General features: G+C 44.9%; 1 protein-coding gene across 3 annotated transcripts in view; it reads left to right on the plus strand.

Annotated features, from left to right (window-relative positions):
- Positions 1 to 26004, plus strand: part of SEPTIN5 (septin 5) — a 126052-nt gene that overhangs the window by 47538 nt on the left and 52510 nt on the right. For 2 of the 3 annotated variants that reach the window (XM_077461658.1, XM_077461659.1), the window contains exon 3: positions 16562 to 16636. The exons of the other annotated variant lie outside the window; for it this stretch is intronic. In XM_077461658.1, coding sequence (XP_077317784.1) covers positions 16562 to 16636 — 75 coding nt within the window. The remainder of the gene's footprint in view (positions 1 to 16561; positions 16637 to 26004) is intronic. 3 annotated transcript variants of the gene reach the window in all.

Raw genomic sequence — 26004 nt, forward strand, 5'->3', positions numbered from 1 at the left:
TGTAATTCTACTGGAATTTGTATTTAATGTGATTTTGTAAGTAGCAGAAAGTAGGATTTCCTGCCCCTTGTCTTGGAATTGTGTGTTCCTGTGTCTACATGTGTAGTAATGGGTATGTCACCATTCAAGTATGCAGTAGCTGAACCCAGACTTCCGGGACACTTCTCGTTCTGAAAAGTCTCTTTCCTCACTAAAAAAATATATAAAATATATATATATATATGTATATATACATATATATACACTATATTGTCAAAAGCATTGTGACATCTGCCTCTACATGCACATCATGACCTTTAATGGCATCCCAGTCTTAGCCCTTGTACACATGGTCAGAAATTCCAATGGAAATGGTCCAATCGGATTATATTGTTGGAAAATCGTGTGTAGGGTCTATCGGACTTTTTGAGCGCAGGATCTCAAATTTTCCGACAACAAAATCAGATTGGACTTTTTCAGATCGTTTGTAGAGAATTCCGATCGGACAAAGTGCCACGCACGCTCAGATTATAGTACAAGAGCAAAGCTATTGGCTACTACGCTGAACGTAGTCTCGACAGAACGAACAAACATCATCACGTTCCGAACGATCGAATTTGCCGACAACTTTGTCCGAACGTGTGTACGCAACACCAGTTTCGGACAAAATCCGTCGGAAAAATTCAGATGGATTTTGTGGTCGGAATTTCCGACCGTGTGTACAAGGGCTTAGTCTGTAGGGTTCAGTATTGAGTTGGCCCACCCTTTGCAGCTATAACAACTTCAGCTCTTCTGGGAAGGCTGTCCACAAGGTTTAGGAGTGTGTGTGGGAATGTTTGACCAGTCTTCCAGAAGAGCATTTGTGAGGTCAGGCACGGATGATATATGATATCATCAGATATATAAATTATATATACTCTATATTGTTAAAATAATTGTGTGTTCCTGTGTCTACATGTGTAGTAATGGGCCCTTCTCTCCTGGTATGTCACCATTCAAGTATGCAGTAGCTGAACCCAGGAGTGTGTCTATGGGAATGTGTGACCATTCTTTTAGAATTGCATTTGTGAGGTCAGGCACTGATATGGCTCGCAGTCTCCGCTCTAATACACCCCAAAGGTGTTCAATTGGTACCGGTTGAGGTCAGGACTCTGTGCAGGCCAATCAAGTTCCTTCACCCCAAACTCGCTCATTCATGTCTTTATGGACCTTGCTTTGTGCACTGGTGGGCAGTCATGTTGGAACAGGAAGTTGAGAGCATGAAATTGTCCAAAATGTCTTGGTAAGAGTTTCCTTCACTAGAACTAAGGGGCCAAGCCCAACACTTCAAAAACAACTCCACACCATAATCCCCTCTCCGCCAAATGATTTGGACCAGTGCACAAAGCAAGGTCCATAAAGACACAGATGTGTGAGTTGGGGGGGGGGGGGAACTTGACTGGCCTGCACAGTGTCCAGACCTCAACCCGATAGAACACCTTTGGGAGGAATTACAGTGGTAACTACATGCCAGGCCTTTTTGTCCACATCAGTGCCTGACCTGTGTGTGTGTGTGTGTGTGTGTGTATCTATATATATATATATATATGGCTTTGTGCACTAGTGGGCAGTCATGTTGGAACAGGAAGTTGAGAGCATGAAATTGTCCAAAATGTCTTGGTAAGAGTTTCCTTCACTAGAACTAAGGGGCCAAGCCCAACACTTCAAAAACAACTCCACACCATAATCCCCTCTCCGCCAAATGATTTGGACCAGTGCACAAAGCAAGGTCCATAAAGACACAGATGTGTGAGTTGGGGGGGGGAACTTGACTGGCCTGCACAGTGTCCAGACCTCAACCCGATAGAACACCTTTGGGAGGAATTACAGTGGTAACTACATGCCAGGCCTTTTTGTCCACATCAGTGCCTGACCTGTGTGTGTGTGTGTGTGTATCTATATATATATATATATATATATATATATATATATATATATATATATATATATATATAGTGGATTGCTTCTCAGAGGCATTTTGTCTGTTTTTTTTACTTTGAAAATGCCGACCCACTGCAGCCATGTGCATTGTGCACAGTTGCATGGTGGTTACGGTGAAGCCCTATGCACATATCCGGTAGTGGTGTCACCCGGTGACTGTGACATGCATGTGTATAGCCATCTGGGCAGCTGCATGACTTTATTAAGATGGGCAGTCGAGTGGTGATACAATCTCAACTCAACCGCCTGATTTTACTGGCCCCCTGGTCGCCCCTAAGCAATTAAAAACTATACTGAACTTGCAGTGCATACAGGGCACACAGCCCGTCCTTCCAGAGCTTCAGCTTTTTTTATGCAGTCATTGCTGAGGCACTGGAGCTGCTGACATCACACTCAAGATGGCTCCAGCAGCAGTCTCAGGGCTTTTGGATGCCTATACAAGGGGGGGCTTTTGCAGAAAAAATAACATGCCCAAAATAGTTAAATGCACATATAATCTCATAGGAAGATATTTGTTCTCTTAAAGCCAAGGGCTGGGAATATACACATTCCTATTATTCTGTGTCATTGTTTACATGGCAGAATTTTATTGGAACATGCATTGGACAAGAATAGAAATGGACTGGACTCTGGGCCTGCTATTTCCTTTATAGATGATACAGCCAATCCAATGCTTACTTGTTACGTTTTCCATGGAAGGCGTGATCAGTACCCACAGCAGGTTTATATCAATGCTGAATCGCTTCCTAAAATATCAGATCTCAGCCACTAATTAGTGTGACCACATGACTTCATCACATTCGGCTATGAAGCCAACCACTTGAATGCTCTTATTCTTTTTGGGAAGTTATTATTTTTCTGTCTGTAGAGGAAATGAGAAATAACTGCGTTCAGCAATCAAAGTAATACTGCCCTGAATGGGAGGTAAGGCCTGGATTCTATAGGTTTCGGCCTCTCTGTTGCCCTGGCTTTGGCAAACCATGTATTTTTTGTCAGTGGAGTCTCCATGGCAACAGTATGCAGTGCGATGATTGCATGCACGGAAAAGAAAACATTTGTTGGGAACATTTGCATGGAGTGCTGGGAAAATGAAGGGCTTCCGACGGAGAGAGCAAAGCTTCAACTTCTCACAATGACACAAAATGTCCCTTTGCAGAAACATGTTCACTTGCTAATTACATTGCTTTTCTCAGTTAGTAATTGGAAAACCGCTAAAGAAATCTGCAATCCATTTATTAAATCTGAACTTGTTACATACAGTGCCGTGAAAAGGTATTCATACCCCTTGACATTTTCCACATTTTGTCATGTTAAAACCAAAAATGTAAATGTATTTTATTGGGATGTTATGTGATAGACCAACACAAAGTGGCACATAATTGTGAAGTGGAAGGAAAATAATAAATGGTTTTCAAATTTTTTTTGCAAATAAATATCTGAAAAGTATGGCATGCGTTTGTATTCAGCCCCCTTTATTCTGACACCTTTAAGGCCCCTTTCACACAGGACGGATCAGTAATGATCCGCCCCGTGATGATCCGCTTGCTCAGCAGGGATCGCTCCGTTGTCCCAGCTGAGCCGGCGGATAACAGGGCGGTCCCTGCATACTGTGCAGGGACCGCCCTGTCAGCTCTCCATTCTCCTCTATGGGGGATCGGATGAGCACGGACCGTCTGTCCGTGTTCATCCGATCCGCTCTGCAGACGGATAGAAAAATAGGATTTTCCTCCATCTGCAGAATCGGACAATAGCGGAGGCGGACAATAGCGGGTGTCTGCGGATGTTTATCCGCAGACACCCGCTATCCCATAGGGATGCATGTATGTCCGTATTTCATCCGCAAACAGATGAATGAAATACGGACATAATGTCCGCATGTGTGAAAGGGGCCTAACTTAAATCTAGTGGTATTTACCTTTAGAAGTCACCTATTTAGTAAATAGACTCCAGCTTTGTGTAATTTAATCTCGGTAATTTAATCTTGGTGTTCTGTAAAGCCCTCAGAGGTTTGTGGGAGAACCATAGTATACAACAGCCCCATGAAGACCAAGGAACACAAAAGACAGGTCTGGGATAAATTTGTAGAGAAGTTTAAAGCAGGGTTAGGTTATAAAAAAAAAAATATCCCAAGCTTTGAACATCTCACGGAGCACTGTTCAGTCCGTCATCCGAAAATGGATAGAGTATGATACAAGTGCAAACCTACCAAGACATGGCCACCCACCTAAACTAACAAGCCAGGCAAGAAGAGTATTAATCAGAAAAGGAGCCAAGAGGCCCATGGTAACGGATCACATGCCTGATGAACGAGTCCTGCGTGGCTCTGAAACCTTGCCTTTTTTGTAACTATGTGATCATTGATTAAAGTGTTGGACCAATTTTTCGAGTTTCTGGTGCGCTGGGGACATTTTCTGTTTAAAACCATGTGGGGGACACAGCAGACATGTGGAGGAAGGTGGTCTGGTCAGATGAGAACAAAATTTAACTTTTTAGCCTAAAAGCAAAACACTATGTGTGGAGGAAAAATAACACTGCACATAACCCTGAATGCACCACCCCCACCGTGAAACATGGTGATGGCAGCATCATGTTGCAGGGATGCTTTACTTAAGCATGGACAGGGAAGCTGGTCATTGTTGATTGGAAGATGGATGGAGCCAAATACATGGCAATCCTAGAAGAAAACCTGTTAAGACCCAGGCAGAGGTTCACCTTCAAGCAGGACAACGACACTAAACATACCAGAGCTACAATGGAATGGTTTATATCAAAGAATGTTCATGTGTTAGAATCGCCCAGTCAAAGTCCAGACCTAAATCCAATTGAGAATCTTTGGCAAGACTGGAAAATTGCTGTTCACAGACGCTCTCCATTCAATCTGACAGAGCTTGAGCTACTTTGAAAAGAAGAATGGGCAAAAATTTCACTTTCTAGATGTACAAAGCTGGTAGAGACATCCCCAAAAAGGTTTGCAGCTGTAATTGCAGTGAAAGTTGGTTCTACAAAGTATTGACTTAGGGGCGGAATAAAAATGCACGACACACTTTTCAGATTTTGAATTTTGAAAACCATTTATCATTTTCCTTCCACTTGACAATTATGTGCCACTTTGTGTTGGTCTATCACATAAAATAAATTTACATGTTTGGTTGTAACATGACAAAATGTGTATGAATACTTTTTCAAGGCACTGTAAATATATACAGTGAAAGAAAAAAAAGAATTAGATCCCCTGCTGATTTTGTACATTTTCCCACTGACAAAGTGACCATTGTGCAATACAATGGTCAGGACCTCTGGCCAGGAATAAAAATGTCCCCTGGTGCTAGCTAAAAGGCCTGGCCCTAGAAACAGGTGTGAAAAACATGCATGGTGAAGTGACCATGGTGCCATAAATCAAAGTGACCCTCACTCACAGTGATTGTACAGCGCCCCTGACCAGCCACTTCAGGAGCACATTCCCCCACAGGCTTTTCACCCCAACCCTGGGCAACAGCCCCCACCCCAGGCAGGTCTGAAGTTCTGGCCGCTTGGGGAGAGCCCTTTACCATCGGGCTCAACCATCGCTCCCATCACTCCTACCTAATTACATTCGGGAAGTACTAACCGCTCCTCCCCCCTTCAAAGGGAGGTACTGTTGATCTTTCCCGCAAAACTGTCCAGAGCTAGAACCACCCCAATCTAGGCCAGAAGGCCAGGGACTCGACCCTCTGGTACGACCCAACGCAGCACCCATCCTCACCACGAGCACCCTTCCAGATGGCTCAGACTCAACCGTAGGCTGGCCCCCAGTATCTGTCAGGAAGCACGGCATAGTCGCTACCAAAACCGCTCTTCCAGGTGCAATGACACCATTGGATTTGCCTGCTCTCCCCAATGGGAGCAGCACAGCGCCGCCTCTGGGAACTGATAAGAACAGATACTACACTTGATCTTAGCCAAAAGGCCAGCAAATGTACAAAATCAGCCGTGGATCAAATACTTTTTTCCCTCACTGTACCTTTATGTATGTATGTAAATATTGTGCTGCAGTAGGCTACTTTCACACTGAGGCGCTACAGTGTTAAAAATAGCGCCTGCATAGCGCCTCACCTGTCTCTCCAGTGTGAAAGCCTGAGGGCTTTCATACTGGAGCTGCGCGCGTGCAGGATGGTCAAAAAAGTCCTGCAAGCCACATCTTTGCAGCGGCGTATACACTGCTCCTAAAGTGCCCCATGCCTATTGAAAACAATGGGGCAGCGCCATCAAAATGCTGGAAAAGCACCACTGCAGCGCCCCTTGCGGGTTGTTTTAACCCTTTTTCGGCCGCTAGCAGGGGTTAAAACTGCCCCCCCCACAGGCCGAATAGTGACAGTAAAGCAGCGGCTAAAAATAGAGCCGCTTTACCACTGGCACCTGCTCACCCCAGTGTGAAAAGGAGCGTAGTGTTGCTGTGCTGCCAAAAATGCTGCATACACTTCAACACACACTAAACTAAAACAACAAACGCTCAAACTTCTTTATAACTAGCTTTTTTAAAATAAGGGGCACATGGAAGGAGTTCCTTTTTATGGAAAATGTGTATTTACATGCGCAATAGTATGAATGAGAAATCCTATGTTGGAAGGCTGCCTTTGCAGACCTCCTTGCGACAGTGCTTGTTACTTTGCTGTTTGTGGCATCGGTACTTTCTAAGTCACTGACCCAGCACAAGTATGAATGCCTGGACCGCACGCTTAATAGATAGTGACTTGGAAAGCACTAAAGCTATGAGATCAGGAAAAAGGAGAGGTAGAGATGTAATAAGGTACACAAAGGCCCAGTAGTCAAATGTAAGAAGCCAGGTAGCTCACTTTACATATTAGCGCACTGGTAAATAAACAATTTACCACTCCAATGTTATACAATCCCGCTGGGCACTGAAAACAGACAGTTTCAACGACTGGTGGGGACGGGTTGGACTAGATGCATGTACTATACAACCCTATAGGAGGTAATGTCGCTACAAGACTCTCGTGTCCCAATACAGCCCCTGCTGAGCTCATGGTTGGCCAATCAGTTGCACCATTTTCTGCAATCAGTCTCAGACCTAGGCCTCTACGTCAGACCACTGACCCCTTTCAAATGCTGTTGTAATGAAACCATATCTTCCATCCACACTATAAAAGATGCTGAACGCACATCTGGTGGCCTTTGTACCCCCATATATCTGTAAATAGGAATCAGACTTACAAGTTTCCCATACCAAAGCGCAAATAGCCAGGGCTGTTTGACTGGCCCACAAATCTTTGATCGAATACCGCTTTGAAGAACAGGGATACAAACTACTGTCCAAGCGGTATAGGGTTTCAGTGCTACTGAATAAACGCTACCCCCAATTCTACAAGATGTGGTCTCAGCGGGGAGCATTGATAGTTTCAAAAAAATCAGATAACCACCTGAACGCCCGCAACATACATGGATATACAATGTAATACTGACATATAATCACACACATAGGTAGAACTTGATGGACTTTTCAACCTCACCTACTATGTAACTATGTGTTGGAGATGCTATAAAGAACAGGGCACACTCCTGCATATTTTCTGGCAATGCCCCATTATGTCAGTTCTGGACAGGTGTTAAAGTGGAGTTCAAGGCGTTTATTAAAAGTCAGCAGCTACAAAAAGTGCAGTTGCTGACTTTTAATAAACAGACACTTACCTGTTCCATGGTCCAGCGATGCGGCCGAAGTGAGCTCTGCTCCTCTCCCCCTCCTCTCCACCGGCGCCTACATTTCCACTCTGGGCACAGCTTTCGGCTTCACGGCCGGGCACGCACATCACGTGCGCGAATCACGCTGCACTGCGCTCCCGGAGTGGACAGGCGTTCTCCTGGGACCATCCCAGGAGATCGCCTAGAGGTAGGGGCCACCTAAGGCGAAAGGAGGAGTTGCCTTGGTGGTCCCTGGGTGGAAGGAGGAAGCGGTACAGGAAGTCCCCCTCCTAACGAAGCCCCCAAACCCCCCCCAAAAAATGACATGCCAAATGTGGCATGTAAGGGGAGGCGAGGAGTGCTTAAAGCGGAAGTTCCATTTTTGTCTGGAACTCCACTTTAAGAATATACAGTAGTCTTTCAATTGATCTCTGTAGATCTTGGCACAGACCCCCTGGCCTACTTGTTACATATCAATTCAGTGCCCCTACGTTGTTAAAAAAACATACTGACTGGTATTGAATGGTGCACATGCCTGCATCCCTGATCTATGAAAGCAATTGTCCCCACTGATTTTGAGTCACTGGTTTGCTAGGCTAAATGAGATCCACGGAGAGTGTGACAGCTATAAGGAAGACAAATTTAGAGACACCAGGTTGCCATTCACATGTCCCGCTCAATATTTTAATTTGTTTGCCCAACACTCCAAGCCCCAGTTGAAAACCCTTATGTATCGATAGCCAGAAATCTCTACCTTGAGGAAGAGGGGGTGAAGAAGTAGTGAACGATTTATTTCGGATTGTATTTTTGTATTTCTCTGCCTAACCCTCCCCCTCTGACTATTTCTTTAATTATTTCACCAACCCCCCCTCCCATTCCCCACCCGCTATTTTTTTCTTCTTTTGTTAAAAATGCATTGTGCTATTTACGACACCTTATCATGCTTCAATCCCCAGACAGAAAGTACCATTTACTAATTGTATCGGGTGTCTGTAACATTTCAATGGAAGCTTGCGGGGTCCCGTGACCTAGTGTATTCCCCTTCATATGTTACCCTATATGTTCCTATGGATTTTTCTGTTGAACTGCTATGGGAGCACATGGCTGGTGTGTGAGCCTATAAGTCTATGACAGCAATATGTGTTTGTGATGCTATTACATGATTTGCACTACAGGCCTGGTATAGCCTGTGTAATTACACAATGCTTAAATAAAGAATAATATATAAAAAAAAACCTCTACTGAGAAAAATATAAAAATTGCCATTGATGACATCTCCTTTTTATATACTAGGTACTAGGTTCACGTTGTCACACTGGTTCATTATCTAGGTAACCAGCCCAGAAAATATGGCCAGAGAGTATGCAGTCATGGAGAAGTCAAAAAATTCCTGACCTGCATGGCTGTGCAGGGTGCATGTTTCAGAAAGTACTGCATCTGATGGGTCAATGTAATGCCGCGTACACACACGCTCAAATTGTCCGGCGGAATTGGTCTGGCAAACAATCCGCCAGACTTTATAACAAACGGACATGGCCACACACGGACGCTCCGAAAGTCCGGCGATTTCTAAAGCAATGACGTACAGCACATACGACGGGACTAGAAAAAGGAAGTTCAATAGCCAGTAGCCAATAGCTTCCTTCTCGTACTTGCTTCAGAGCACGCGTCATTCTTAGTCCGCCGGACTAGCACACTGACAAACGGATTGTCCCCTGAAAGCCAAGTCCGGCAGACAAATTTTGAGTCAAAACTACTTTCTAAGGCAGCCGGACTTTACAATGAAAAAGTCAGCTGGAGCCCACACACGATCGAATTGTCTGGCGTACTGTGGTCCGGCGCACCGAGTTCGCCGGACAATTCGATTGTGTGTACGCGGCATAACAGTCATGCCGCGTACACACGACCGGACTTTCCGGCAGAATAGGTCAGATGGAATGATTTCGTTGGATATTCCGATCGTTTTTCTTTAGAAAATTCAGATGGACCTAGAAATAGAACATGTTTCAAATCTGTCCGACAGACTCAATTCCTATTGGGAAAACTGTTCGTCTGTATGCTGGTCCGACAGACCAAATACGATGCAAGGGCAGCTACTGGCTATTGAACTTCCTTTTCTAGTCCCATCGTACGTCATCACGTTCAAAACGAACGGACTTTAGTCCGTTCGTGTGTGGGCAAATCCGTTCGTTCGGAAGTCCATCGTAACTCCGTCGAGAGTCCATCGGGAAGACCATCGGACCTTTTCTGCCAGAAAGTGCGGTCGTGTGTACGCGGCATAAGGGATACTAGAATTTTCAGAAGGAGAGATCAGCAGTGACAGCTCCCACTTCTTTCCTAACAGATTTGAAGCATATATTGACCCTAGATGCCTCCCATTCAGTGCTTGCAAGTTTGACAGCTTAGGGCATTAGGCTATTTATTGGTTTAAACACAGCAAACCATCTGCCTCAGTGTTTTACATGGATAAGAAATTATTGGTCAACATTCCAGTATTCACAATGTATATGACAATGACAATAATATGAAAGCACCTATATATTTGTGGGCTGACTGAAAGATGTTTTATTAGTTGGATTATATTCTTATGTGCAATAATTCTAGGAAGCGTAAAGGTAAATCATAGTGTATTATTAGTGTCTGTTTTTGGCAGCCTCCCTGCTTCCTCAACGTCACATTTTTCTCTCCCGCTTTCCCTTGTGATGTCCAGACATCGGTCTTCTGAGACTGGGGTTTGGGAATCTAAACAGCTAAGCTGGCCATACACTGTATGAACTTCGGACAGTTCCCGATGGACCCTCCGAAATTTGCTCAGTGGCTTGCCCTGTTGACTGAAAAATCAGAGGAGCTGGAATACCCATCAACTGAAAAGCGGCTACATCTGCTGTCAAGCCCTGGTTCACATCAGTGCGGCGTTGAAGTCACCCTACTTCAATGCGACTTCAAAGCTGACTATTCAGTGCAATTTCATTCAATTGCTGCTTGCTGACACTCTGTGTGACTTAATTTAACAGATGTCAATGTAAGTCGCAATGAAGTTGCATAGAAATAGTGCAGGAACCTTTTTCAAAGTTGCTGCGACTTGAGTTTCACCAATTTGAACGGTCCCAATACCACAAATGAGTTGCGACTTGAACTGTCTAGTCGCATGACAGGTCACACTGGTCTAAACCAGATTTTCACAACTGACAGGGCTGGCTATCAGAATACAATAGCCACAGCGAAAGGTTCATCCCTCCACGCTATATAGCCTGCGGGCTGAATGAAAAAAAAAATCGCTGTATGGCCAGCCTTAGAGAGCCTGTTCACTAGTTTCCACTAAGCTGACTTAACCTGGAAGCATTCAGCTCTGAGCATTTCCTGATTCAGAGCTGCCATATTCCTGGCAGCAACAGCCGCATATGTTAATCTGTGATCCTTGATCTGTATGGGCTCAGGGAAGAGGAGCCGCATAGGGTCATGGCCAGTGAACTATTGCATAGAAGGCTTTTCAGAAATGAATTATATGCTGCTAGAACATAGGTGTATGCTGTACATACATGCCTTTACACAAGCTGTATGCTGTTTTTTGTATATATATATATATATATCAGACGCACAAACACGTTTACAATTTGTGCATCTGTTAATTGGATAGGTGTGATGGAAATGAATAATCTGGCGTTCACATAATGTATACTGTCCAGTGTGTATATACAGTTAGGTCCATATATTTGGACACAGACACAAGTTTTGTTTTTTTCAGGTATTTACCAAAACATATTCAAGCTAGTTATATATATATAATGGGTATGGACTGAAAGTGCGCACTCTCAGGTTTAATTTAAGGGTATGTACATCCAAATCAGGAAGGGTTTTTTTTTATGTCATAATGTAGAGTATAAGATTTCCTATCATTTGAGCCCAGTCTTGCCACAAAGAGTTAATCTATCTCTGAGCAATCCTCTTTTTTTATTGTTCAGTGAGATAAATCTCGACAAACAGAGAAAAACTTTGTCAAATCCTCCCCCTTGCTGTGAGTGACAGGTGATTTATATATCTCGTGCACTAGCCTAAGAGACATGCATTATTTTTTTAATTCCCTCCCACTCCTTTCTTCTGCTTCTCTGCCAGAATTGGATGTTCCCCACATCAGCATGATTTAGCATGCTGAAGTCATGTGGTTACTTTCCTGTCTTTTCACTGGATGTTAGAGATCATAGCAGAAGTTCAGGGTAAGAAATACACAGGAGAAAATGCATATTGACAAGGGCAGTGTAGAGGTGGGCGGGGAGTCTACTGACATCATGACTCCGCCCACTGAGCTCCAGGCAACACACCCACCCACAACATATGCAGTTTTTCGGGTCTCATAGCAGACAGAGGGGAGACATTTGACAGGTAAAGATACATGCAGGAGGCATGTATATCCTTATAGATAACCCCTATGGCAGTAGTTTAGAAAGGATGACATTGGGTTTATATCCACTTTAAGACTAGCCACCCCCCTTTTGCTTCAAAAAGGAAACAAATCCATCGGAGAGATAGCAGCAACATTGGGAGTGGCAAAGTCAACCGTTTTGTACATTCTGAGGAAAGAAAAGCGCACTGGTGAGCTCAGCAACATAAAGAGGCCTGGATGTCCACAGAAGACAACAGTGGTGGATGATCGCAGGACCCTCTCTTCGGTAAAGAAAAACCCATTCACAACATCCATACAAGTAAAGGACACTGTCCAGGAGGTGGGCGTATCCTTGTCAAAGTCTACAATCAAGAGAAGACTTCATGAGAGCAAATACAGAGGGTTCACCACAAGCAGGAAACCATTCATAAACCAGAAGAATAGAAAAGCCAGATTAGACTTTGCCACAAAACATCTAAAAAAGCCAGACCAGTTCTGGAAAAGCATTATATGGATGGATGAAACTAAGCTTAATCTGTACCAGAATGACCGGAATAAAAAAGTGTGGAGAAGGCTTGGAACGGCTCATAATCCAAAGCACACAACACCATCTGAAAAAATTGTGGAGCTTGCAATGTGATGGCATGGGCATGCATGGCTTCCAGTGGCACTGGGTCATTGGTGTTTATTGATGATGTGACAGAAGAAGCCGGATGAATTCTGCAATGTTTAGAGATATACTGTCAGCCCAGATTCAGCCAAATGCAGCAACGTTGATTGGACCACGCTTCACAGTACAGATGGACAATGATCCAAAAAACACTGCAAAAGCAACCCAGGAGCTTTTGAAGGAAAAGAAGTGGATTATTCTGATCTCAATCCAATTGAGCATGCATTCACTTTGCTGAAGGCAAAACTAAAGGCAGAAACAACAGCTGCAGTTAGAGTCTGGCAAAGCCTCAGAACGTAGGAAACCCAGTCTTTGGTAATGTTCAAGGGTTCCAGACTACAGGCAGTCATTGCCAGTAAAGGATTCTCAATAAAATATTAAAAATGAACATTTTATTTATGATTATATTAATTTGTCCAATGACATTTGAGCCCCTGAAAATGGGTGGACTGTGTATAAAAATGGTTGCAGCTCCTTAAATTTGGACTTGTTATTTAGGTTCAACCCCTTGAATAAGGCTGGATTCACACCTATGCAGTCTTAGTGCCTTTTGCATTTTACAGGTTTGTACTACAGTCCATTTAACATGGTTTCTTATGGAACACGTTCTGTAGTGCAAATCTGCAAAATGCAAAAAGCACAAAAAATGCATAGATGTGAATCCAGCCTTAAAGCTGAAAGTCTGCAATTCATATTCAATTGGATTGTTTTGGTTTTCATTTTTATTCTGGTTGCAGAGCCAAAAGTATGAAAGTATGACAATTATATATATATATATATATATATATATATATATATATATATATATATATAAAAATATATATGGACCTAACTGTATTTTATATATATATATATATATATATATATATATTGTATTATAACTACAACTGACTGTATTATATGTATATACACACAGACACAAGCACGTTTACAATTTGTGCATCTGTTTAGTGAATATATGTGATGGAAATGAAGAATCATCCCTGGGTGTGATGCTTCCTCTGCAGACTGATGGTAAGGTTGGGAGTGTTATGCTACGTTGCAGCAGAGTCTCATATTCCCCTCGAATGTGTCACTCCAGAGGTGTTTGCATGAATGGCTTCCTTCTTTAGCATAGCAGTCAGTATATTAGCAGTTAGGACACTCCGAAGCACCAGGGTTGGACTGTGAAGCTGCATTGTATTTAATTGCTGTGCTTCAATGACTGCAGCTGCTCTCTTGTCACATGCAGTGCCAGTCACTCCTTTCCCCAACCCCATAATACCCCCAGTGTGTTAAATATTTGCCATTTGTCATATTTTACAAACACATCTAACTTTTATATTTTACTATGTGGATTTAATTGTGAAATGGGGTACAGTAAAAGAAAAAAAAAAGATCAATGTTATTTTAGGAAATATAGCATACATCTCTGATATAAATATTAATCTTAGTGTTCTTCACTAATCAAGAGTGCAGATTAATGCCCTGTACACACGGTCGGACTTTCCGACGGAAAATGTGCGATCGGGCTGTGTTGTCGGAAATTCCGATTGTGTGTGGGCTCCATCTGACTTTTTCCGTCGGAATTTCCGACACACAAAGTTTATGATCTGGATCTAAAGTTTTCCGACAACAAAATCTGATCGTTTAAATTCAGATCGTGTGTAGACAATTCCAAGGCACAAAGTGCCACGCATGCTCAGAATAAATTACAAGATGAAAGCTATTGGTTACTGGACTCTTTATAGTCCCGTCGTATGTGTTGTACGTCACCTCGTTCTGCACAATCGGATTTTCTGACAACTTTGTGCGACCGTGTGTATGCAAGACAAGTTTGGGCCAAAATCCGTTGCGAAAAATCCGACAGATTTTGTCGTTGGAATGTCCGACCGTGTGTATGGGGCATTATAGTGTAAAGAAAACCTGTTATATACACTTGTGTGACCAAGGTTATAGTGTAACCATTAGAGAACAGATATACCCGCAGGAAGTGGCGCAGGAGGGACCCGCAGGAAGTGGCGTAAATATCCGCAGATTCTGCAGATATCTATGCCGGAAGTGGGTGCAAATACCTGTACTGTACAGGTATATGCACACCCCTCCCCCCTGAAAGGTGCCAATTGTGGCAACGGAGGGGGGGAGGGTTCCACTTTGGGGTGGAGCTCCGCTTTAAAAAATGAACTCCAGCATTATCAAAAGGATATCGTGAGGGACAGCCCTGTGACAGCACTATGTGAGAGACTGTCCTGTGACAGAACTACACAAGGGGCTGCCCTGTGACAGCACTATGTGAGAGACTGTCCTGTGACAGAACTACACAAGGGGCTGCCCTGTGACAGCACTATGTGAGATACTGTCCTGTGACAGTACTATGCGTGGAACTGCTCTGTAACAGCACTATGCGAGAGACTGTCCTGTGACAGCACAATGTAAGACTGTCCTGTGACAGCACTATGTGAGCGACTGTCCTGTGACAGCACAATGTAAGACTGTCCTGTGACAGCACTATGTGAGAGACTGTCCTGTGACAGCACTATGTGACAGACAGTCCGGTGATAGCGCTATGTGAGAGACAGTCCTGTGATAGCGCTATGTGAGAGACAGTCCTGTGATAGCGCTATGTGAGAGACTGTCCTGTGACAGAACAATACAAGGGACTGCCCTGTGACAGAACTCTGCGAGGGACTGTCCTGTGACAGTACCATGTATGAGACTGCCCTATGGGACACACGGTGTCCTTAAGAGAGTACTGTGTGGTTGGCAGACTCTAATCTCATCTAACATACAGAGCTGCAGCAGTCCTTCTCTTCTGGTAGCCAAGGTTCGGGAAGTGACAGCACAGGCCTGATTAGAAGGGCCAGCATTAAAGGAGAAGAGCTCCCCTTTGCAGCACTGGAAGGTCAGAGATGCATGACAAGTATGTCCTCGGCTGGGCTCTTCCATCATCTAGGCATCTGCCTACACTGAATTGCTGGTTTGTTCTTTTGTCGCAATCTAGAGACTCTCTTGTCTGTTAAACTGACCAAGCACTGCTGTTTATAAGAATGTCTATTGGATTTTTGTGAACAGGAGCTTATGGAACTGTAGTAATCTGTTGTCAGGCCTCCCATGCGATATTGTGGCATTATAAATGGGCTATATCCCCTATTTTACTAAGCATTCCTCTCAAAAACGTATAAGCTGTCATCTTTATTTAATGTGATTTATTACTGATGCCTTGCCAGTGTCCCTCCTACTCTGACAGTTGTCCCCAGTGCTGTAAGGTGTGCCCCGATGCCTGAGGTTAGGGAGGCATTGACACCTCCCTGAGTAACAACATCTTCTGGTACAGATATAAAGTTTATATTTGTAAAAGCAAAGTGATTCAGAATGAATGGGAAAGCCAAATTACTACATCTATGGGTACAGAAAAACAGGTTTGTATTTAATGGAGTGTTTGAATACTATTGCAGCTATGGGATGTTATAGGTTGTAATTTACTGTTTCAACTTTTGCCCATTGTCACATGAGAAAGTCATAGATGATCCATGCTTCTTGATATATGCATAAGAGGCAGTGCTCCTCATCCCACATACATGGTGGGGATCTACTGTTCAGTCTCTTATGCACATGGCCCATTAATGTAAGTCAGTATATGTTGGGTTTATTACGTAATCCTGTGGAAAACTCGTTGCCTATAATCCAGCTTTGGCCTCAATAATCTTCTGGAATTTTTTAAGGATTTTGTTATTTATTGTTAAAGAATATGAATGCAACATAGTCCAGTCATGTCTGCTGTTGTTCCACATAAAAAACATAACCTTTTTTTTATTTTTCTGGGTTTTAAGGTGGGTTCCAAGGCTCATTTTTACTTTTACAGTCCCTGAAAAGATGTTTCATTTCATCTCTTCCAGACAGCAGGGTTTGATGGCTTCAGAAGTGGTTTGGCATTGGGCTCCCATGAGAGCCGCCCTCAGTCCCTAGCCATGGTAAGAAGATTCGTCTCCTCCTGCTCCTTGCTTGTGGGTTGGTGTAGACTTGGTGTAGGACCTTTCCTCGTGGCACTTAGCACCCCGTCCTGCTTGTATCTTTCTCCTCTTGTATTCTGGACTGTTAATGTGTAATACATCTGGCTTTTCAGTAGAGCGCCTTTGTCTCTTCTTCCTCTAGCATGACCTGCACTATTCACTTCCACAACCCTTGTAGAACAGCACCTTCCTATTTTTAAACTCTATACTCTCGTTATTTCTTCTCTAGTAGAACAACACCCCCATTCACCCTTTTCCAGGCACTTGCAGTTGTCTCTTCACTGATTTTCGTGCTGCACCTACTATTTTCAGCTTTTGTTTCTGAATGTTCTTCTTTCTAGGATGACAACATTCCAGATGCCTTCTATATAGGGCTTTAATACAGTAGAAGAGCTTTCCCACTCTTATATCTTGTAGCATATTGGACCAGAGAATGGTGACTAAATCAATCACATTGGGTCTAGATACAGAAGATGTATAACTGAGGTCTAAGCGAAATAAGCAATTTGAACTGTGAAGGAGCCATAACAAGTGAATTTATGTACTGCTTTGTTCTATGGTTCACGGGTTGGTCCTTTGATCAGTAAATACTCATCAAAATGCTGATCATGAAAATTTCCCTTCGTAAACAAACGGGTATAGGTTCCCTCACTTCCCCTCGGGTGGCATACTGAAAGACAGGCCTCAGATGCAGTGTAGTCTTCCTTCTACATGCCTGCTGGTACAGAGTAAAACCAGGCTGCATCTGAGGTCTGTTTTTGTTTATGCTGCATATTTATTTATTACAGGTACTTACATAGCGCTGTTAATTTATGCAGAGCTTCACACATATATATATATATATATATATATATATATATATATATATATATATATATATTGTACATTCATACAACAGTCTCTGCCTTCAGGGAGCTTACAATCTAAGGTACCAAACTCACATTTATGCAGTAGGGTCAATTTAGACAGCAGCCTATTAATCTATCAGCATGTCTTTGGAGTCCCGGAGGAAACCAAGGTACCTGGAGGAAACCCACGCAGGCATCGGGAGAACATGCAAACTCCAGGTAGGTAGTGTTGTGGTTGGGATTTGAAACCAGTGACCATGGTACGGATAGGTGGAAGTGCTGACCACTTAGCCACCGTTCTGCCCCAATTTTGCCCTTTAAAAGCAGAATGTTATGGAAGGTTTTATATTATAATCACTTTTTCACAGACTTGATCAATATGACAAATACCAGTATGTAATATCTAGTACCCACCACCAATAAATCATAGTTATTAAAGCTAAATTTCAGGTATGAATTTATACCGTAGTTACATTGGGCCAGCTTGGACTAATGTAAATATGAATATGCCATACCTGAAGGACCACTGTAGAAGCACCCCCAGGCTGTACCAAGGAAACTATGCAATAAAATCTATACATGAAATTCAGCTTTAAAGGCATAGTACACCTACAGGTAAGGGGTGTCTGTAGATTAGGGTGACCAGACATCCCCGGTTTCCGGGGACAGTCCCCGGATTGAGGACACTGTCCCTGGACCAAATCTGTCCCCGGATTGGATTTCAACAGGGACTGGGGCAATTTCAAAGACAGTCAGTGCAGAATAAAAAATAAATCTGAATTACAACACCCCCCCCGCTTGACAGGCTCTGAGGCAGGTGGCAGCAGCAATGGGCAGAGAGCGCTGATTGCCGCCATTACTAGTAAAGAAAAAAATTACGCCCCCAGATTTAATTTTAAAAATATAAAAATACACCGTGCAGCTTTGATCAAAGTTCTTGCTATAGGTGTAAGCAATTTACATACCTCATGAAGCCTGACTGGAAAACACCCAGTGGTTGTATCTCCACCTTCTGTCTTGTTGCTAGAAGGTTACTAAGAAACTCCCAGCTGTTACTGTTCACATCCATCATCACAGGAGCAAGTTCTCAAACACTGAGCTCAGAGCTTCTGCATCAGGGAAGAGAAACGCATGTGAGGGGGTTTGAATCAGAGGTGGAGGTAAGCAGTAACAGCTGGTAGTGTCTTTGCAAAGTCCTTGCAACAAGGTATGACTAGGGATACCTTCTCTGAGAGTTTGTCGGCCAGGCTTCATGAGGTACATAAATGGCCTATAGCAAGAGTATTATTCAACTTTGGCCAGATTTGAACAGTTTTTTTTAATCTATAGGCACCCTTTTCCCGTGTAGGCAGTTTTTTGATAAAGTTGAATCTATGCCTTTAAGTCAGCTTTTTCTATACTTACCCAGTTTTTTTTTTTGAATCCCTATAAGTATATTTTCATCACTTTGACCATTTGCATAGGAAGTCATGTGTCCGTTTTTTACATTGCGGTTCCCAAAACTGAATAGGGCCTTACAGTGATTTAACCAGGGGCAATTTTTCATTGTGAATATAAGGTAAAGCCTAGCAGGTTTTAATAGTTTTCCAGGTGTTGTCCAATAACATTGTTACCTATAATAATGTTATTAACTATGTAATAGTATAAAAAACATGAAAATAGTGCTAAAAGGGTAAAAAAGTGCTATTCATTCATGTATACACAAATGAAAAAAATTAGATGATTAGAACAGTCCACAAGTGATGTGAAAATAAATCCTGATGTCAATCTGCACCATCCACCACTGTAATGATCTTAAATATCAGTGCCTCCACCAACGGCTGAAAGGCTCGCTTACCAGCTCCTATTGATCCCTCATTACAAGGGATCGTTAGTGTATGTGGCTTTAGCCCAGCCAAGGTCTTTCTCCAGGTCCAAGGTGGTCTCCCAACAAGATCACCCCTTGGCACCATATAAGATGTGAAGATTTCTCACTCAGGTTCCAGGTGATGCATCTCCTCCGTCCAGAAAGAAACACGACTGTTCTAATCATCTAATAACTATGTAATAGTGCCAGGGCCGGCCCTAATGTAGCTCCATGGTACCCAGGCGGCACTTGAGAGGGGTGGCAGAGGCAGCTCTACATTGAGCTCTGAAACACTGTCTGCACCTTAGAGCGTCAGGATGGGCCCACTTCAGTACTGTCTGACTCCTGCTCTGTCCAGGCGGCAGGGCGGGCAATCTGAATGTATAATCCATCCACCTGGGGGCTGGGCTCCCCGCTGCTCAAACTGGGAGCGCTCTGCTCCTATCTGGGACCAGCCTCCCCCTCCTCGCTGGGCCTATGGTTGGTTGTGCAGGGGGGGAGGCCTGTCACAGATAGGAACGGGGCACTCCTAGTTTGAGCAGCGGGTGGATGGATTATACATTATACATTCACATTGCCCGCCCTGCCGCCTGGATGGAGCAGGAGTCAGACCGGACTGGAGGCAGCGGGGAGGGGAAGGAGGGACCCAGCATCGGAGTTGATCAGAGCCTGGGCACAGGTTTTATCCTTTCAAGCAGGACGATGTGGCTCAGCTTTCTCACTGAGAGAAGATAGGCAGGAGGAGCTCAGCAGCTGTCAGAGATAGACACCTGCCTGAAAACTCTGCCTCCTGACCACTGTACCCCTGGCCTATGAGCACCTCTTCACCTCCTCACGCTCACCTCCCTAACTGGGACTACAGGGGCCCTACCACCCACTGCTGCCTGATGACCTGATGCTGGAGAGGTTCTCCACTGTCCCGTCCCTCTGCCCCCCACCTATCCCTCTGCCCCCCTCCTGTGATGCTGCCCACCTCCTGTCCCTCTGCCCCCCTCCTGTGATTCTGCCCCCACCTGTCCCTCTGCACCCCTCCTGTGATAGCTACCCCCCTTCTGTGATGCTGCCCTCACCTGTCCCTCTGCCCACCTCCTGTGATGCTGCCCCCCCCACCTGTCCCTCTGCCCCTCTCCTGTGACGCATGCCCCTCTCCTGACTCTCTGCCCTCTTACTGTGACTCTGCCCCTACTTGTCCCTCTGCCCCCCTCCTGTGGCGCATGCCCCCTCCTGTCCCTCTGCCCACTTCCTGTGAGGCTGCCTCCCACCTGTCCCTGTGCCCACCTCCTGGGACGCTGCCCTCACCTATCCCTGTGCCCCTCTCCTGTGACGCTTCCCCCACCTGTCCCTGTGCCTCCCCCCTGTGATGCATGACCCCCTCCTTTCCCTCAGCCCACCTCCTGTGACACTGCCCCCACCTGTCCCTTTGCCCACCTACTGTGACGCTTCTCCCCACCCGTCCCTCTGCCCCCTCCTGTCCTGCTGCTCTCCTCCTTTGATGTTGCCCCACACCTGTCTCTCTGCCCTCATCCTATGTTGCTGCCCCCCCCTGTCTTGCTGCCCACCCCCTGAGACTCAGCCCCGCCCCTTCACATTTTTTGTATTTTCACCCTGGCCGTGCAGAGTCTGCTCAGGGTGCTGGTGGTGACGTCTGTACGAGGAGGCCGGGGATGGGGGAGGATCCTTCTGCACTAGGAGTCAGAGGATCCCGTGAGTCTGATGATGGAGCATCTGTCTGCCTGCACACATTACAATCTGCAAGGGACATATGACATGATTTGGGCAGACGTGATTTTTTTTTGGGGGGGGGGCACATTTCATTCTTGGAGCCAGGCAGCACAACATCTTGGGCCAGTATTAAAGCGGAGTTCCACCCAAGAGTGGAACTTCCACTTATTTGTCTCCTCTTCCCCTCCGGAGCCACAATTGCCACCTTTGGGGGGGGGGGACAGGATACCTGTTCCCACTTCCGGGAGTCCGCGCCACGGCCCACGATGTCACCGTGGGGCTCCCTCCTCCTCCCCCTGTGGCCGGGCCAGTTGGAGAGGGGAGCCTCACGCATGTGCATTTGGGTCCCCGGCGTGAAGCCGTAAGGCGTCGGCAGCACCCAGCAGCTGATGGAAACAGCAGCTGCAGTGCCGACATCGCTGGTCTACAGGACAGGTAAGTGTCCGATTTATTAAAAGCCAGCAGCTGCAGTATGTGTAGCTGCTGGGTTTTAATTTTTTTTTTGGGTTGACCTCTGCTTTAACTATGTGTTATATCCTGTGACAACACTGTGGCTAATTGAAGGCACAGTCAGGTTTTTCAGAAGATGATCTCACGACATGTGGTCTGTCCCATATCACCTTGTAATAATGCTGTTGGAAAGGTTGTTCAACTGATGAACCCTGACAATAAGGGGAACCTGGCAACATGCTTGACAAAAGTAAAATATTAAAGCATATATTGTTTTGTCTTCTTAATTTCCAACAATAATGAACATTATTGTTTTTCTAACTTATACAAGACATTTCAGTTTGGTTTATTGATGCATACCCTATACCAGTGGTGTTCAAAATAATAGAGAGCCTCAAGTGTATCCCCTGGAACTTCCAGCACATTTTTGCTTGTCTAGGTGAATTGCATTCAAAATAAATTGGCTGTAACACACCTCAACAGCCAAAAATGTTGCACCTGCTGCTTTTTTTGCAATGCACTACTTTGTATACTGAAGAGAAAATTGAAGTCATCATTTATATCAATGGCCACAATAAAAAACTTCAGTACTGGCATCAGTGACCACAAACATAACCACTATTTTATACCCCCCGCCCCAGCCTTGGTATTAGTGGCAGAAATAAGGCCCAATATTGGTGTCCATGAACCAAATAATAACCCCCAGCAGTGGTGTCAGTGACTGCAATAATAACCCCCAGCTTTGGCGTTAGTGGGCGCAATATTTCCCCCCCCCCCCAGCGTTGGTGTCAGAGACTGCTTTAATAAAGCTGATCATTGGTGTCAGTGACTGCAATAGTAACCCCCCCCCCAGCCTTGGTGTTAGTGGCAGCAATAATAACTTTTAATATTGGTGTCAGTGAACCCAATCATAACCCCCCAGCATTGGTGTCATTGACTGCAATAATAACCCACAGCATTGGTTTCAGTAACTACAATAATAAACCCCAGAACTGGTGTCAGTGACTGCAATAATAACCCCCAGCTTTGGTGTTTGTGCCCACAAAAACCTCCATCCCAGTATTGGTGTCAGTGACGGCTTTAATAACCCTGATCATTGATGTCAGTGAAAGCAATAATAACCCTCCCAGCCTTGGTGTTAGTGGCAGTAATAACTTCCAATTGTGGGGTCAGTGAAAGCAATAATAACCCCCAGCATTAGTAGCATTGGTTTTAGTGGGCTCAGCCCCCTTCCCCCCATCATCTGTGTCAGTGACTGTAATAATAACAACCCCTGAGCTTTGGTGTCAGTGACCACAATAATAAACTCCCAGTATTGGTGTTAGTGACCACATTCCAAGAGATCACTCTACCTGACAGTGCTGTCTTTATTCTTCGGTAGCGTGCTGAAATGCAGAGCGAGTTCCAGCATTTCGCTGATACTCTGCAAAGTTCAAAATTGCCCGACAGGTGGCAGCCCAGGACCCGGTGGGCCGCACACAGAGACCTACTTAGCCATATGTTGGGCACCCCTGCTAATTTTTATAGGAAGAAATGGCAATTAAAAATGTTAGACAGAAAAAGTGCCTGTTAGAAAATAGAAAATTAAATTCTCAAAGCTTTAACAGAAGGATAAGGAACTTTATATTCAGCTGTGTGACTGTCATTTTCAAATGCCATTGGCTTGCTGAAATAAACAGCCCTTGTGAGATAGTTTTGCGAATTGAACCTAACTTGTTTGTGATTTAATGCTGAAACAGTTGGGAATGCTCTGTATGTGCTTTGGGGTCAGACCAACTTGGCCAGACTTGGGATAGTGAATGTTTTCTCTTCTACTAGACTGTAGAGAGACACTTGTTAACCAACATAAGGATATCAACTTTGTTGTATGGGATAGGCCCAATAGTACCCTGTAATTATTTGAGGCAATGACTGAAAGCTTTAAACAAACCTAAATGAAGCTTAAAGAGGAATTAAACCCTGTTGGGTTTTTCTTTCTCTTTTTCCCCCTGCAAAATTAAAGCATAATGGGCTAGTATGCATCACATACTAGCCCATTATGTGGCACTTACCTGCAAACGAAGCCCGCGATGTCCCCGCTGGTGGCCGCATCCATCTTCACCCCTCTCCCTTTCGGGGCCGCAGACTTCGGCTCTGTGACTGGCCAGAGTCACGTGACGTCACTCCCGCGCACGTGTGCGGGAGCCCGTCAGTCAGTGCACTTGCCAGTGAAGAAACGGCACAGAGGGCCGTTTCTTCACAGCTTATGCGCAGATGATATCATCGACGCACTAACAAGGTAAATATCTCCTAAACAGCGAATGTTTAGGAGATATTTACAGTACCTATAGGTAAGCCTTATTATAGACTTACCTATAGGTACAACTTCTGCATTGGGGGGTGTACAACCACTTTAAAGTGACACTAAATTCTGGTATAAAAGAAGAATTCTATTCAAGGCTATATTCTTATCTATTTTGCTCTTTGTCTCCTCCAAATTTTCGGAGGGAAGTTTAAGGAAAAAAACTTACATTAAAATGCCCATCAATGCAGCCTTATCATGTCCATTGGCCTTGTCCATCATTGTAGCCTAGCCCAGCGTCCATCTGCAGCCTTGTCCATCATTGTAGCCTAGCCCAGTGTCCATCTGTAGCCTTGTCCATCATTGTAGCCTTGCCCAGTGTCCATCTGCAGCATTGCCAGTCTCTTTGCAGCATTTCCCTGTTTTAAATTTGGCTCCAATTTCCGCTGACTGTGAGAGGACAGCGGAGAGGAGCGAGCGTAGCCAGGATACAGGAAGCCGAGCGTACTTCGGCTTTACTCAGTTCCTCTCGCAGTCCCGCCCACCTCCACTGATTGCGAGAGGAGCGAGCGCCGCTGACATACAGGAAGCCGAGCGTACTTCCGCTTTACTCAGCTCCTCTCGCAGTCCCGCCCACCTCCACTGATTGCGAGAGGAGCGAGCACCGCTGACATACAGGAAGCCGAGCGTAGTTCCGCTTTACTCAGCTCCTCTCGCAGTCCCGCCCACCTCCACTGATTGCGAGAGGAGCGAGCGCCGCTGACATACAGGAAGCCGAGCGTAGTTCCGCTTTACTCAGCTCCTCTCGCAGTCCCGCCCACCTCCACTGATTGCGAGAGGAGCGAGCACCGCTGACATACAGGAAGCCGAGCGTAGTTCCGCTTTACTCAGCTCCTCTCGCAGTCCCGCCCACCTCCACTGATTGCGAGAGGAGCGAGCGCCGCTGACATACAGGAAGCCGAGCGTACTTCCGCTTTACTCAGCTCCTCTTGCAGTCCCACCCACCTCCACTGATTGCGAGAGGAGCGAGCACCGCTGACATACAGAAAGCCGAGTGTACTTCGGCTAGACTCGGCTCTGCTCACAGTCAGGGGCGGGACTGCGAGAGGAGCCGAGTGTACTTCAGCTTTGTGTATCTCGGCTGCGCTCGCTCGTTTCCTTACAATCAGCGAGGATCGGCGTATAACATGCATCCACGATTTTCCCCTGATATTATGTGTTATACGCCGATAAATACGGTAACTTCCTATTAGATCAGTGGTTCTCAACACCTGTCCTCGGGAGCCACTAACAGGCCAGGTTTACAAGATAACTGAATACATCACAGGTGATATAATTTGCTGCTCAGTGATTGCAGTATTCTCCCCAAGGTAATACTTAAAATCTGGCCTGTTGGTGGTCCTGAGGACAGAACCACTGTATTAGAGGGTGGCTGCATTGGTTCTCCATGTCTGCGCTGTATGTAGGCACATAGCCACCCTCTCTTTCTTGTTCCCAAGATGGACTATGGCATTTGTAATGTGCATAGAGCAGTGCATGTGACCACAACTAACGTGCACTGTTCGCTCCAAACCGAGAAGGAAAATGAGAGGTTCAGGAGCTCACAGAGAACGTTACAAGGAGGCAGAAAAACACAGTATATTTTAAGAAAAAAACTGTTACGGTAGTGGATGTCATCTTAATTCATTTTAGGCTTTAACAGTTTGAGCAATAAACAAGCTTTTTTTCCTAGTCTGCAAAATCACATTATGCGGATCGGTTGCCAAGGATGCATTAGCATCTTCACAGCTTCCAAGATCCTACACAGGCAGGCACTCTATGAGGACCAGCCCTGTTTTAGCTGCTAGTGCAATGGTGTGATTCAGGGCTATTAGTATATCATGAATGATAGAGCCAACCAGAGGTTATAGTGTAGAATTCTTGGATGCTGTGACAGCCCTATGATGTGATTATGGGAAGGATAGGCTGTTTTGTAGTACTGGCACACAAAAATCATTTACAATGATCTAATTTAGGCCCCATGCACATTGGGCGTTTGCCCAGATCTTCTAAAAATGCCTTTCTCCTGGCAAGAGAAAAACAGCGTAAAAAAAAAAAGCGGTGAAAGCCATGTTTTTATTCAAACGCTTTTAGGCTCCTCAAGTGCCTGGGCGTTCATTTATTTCATTGGCCACAATATTAC

Source organism: Lithobates pipiens, unplaced genomic scaffold, assembly GCF_037356315.1.
Source record: "Lithobates pipiens isolate NorthernLeopardFrog02 unplaced genomic scaffold, aLitPip1_a1.2 Scaffold_3, whole genome shotgun sequence".
In the NCBI taxonomy this organism is placed as follows: domain Eukaryota; kingdom Metazoa; phylum Chordata; class Amphibia; order Anura; family Ranidae; genus Lithobates; species Lithobates pipiens.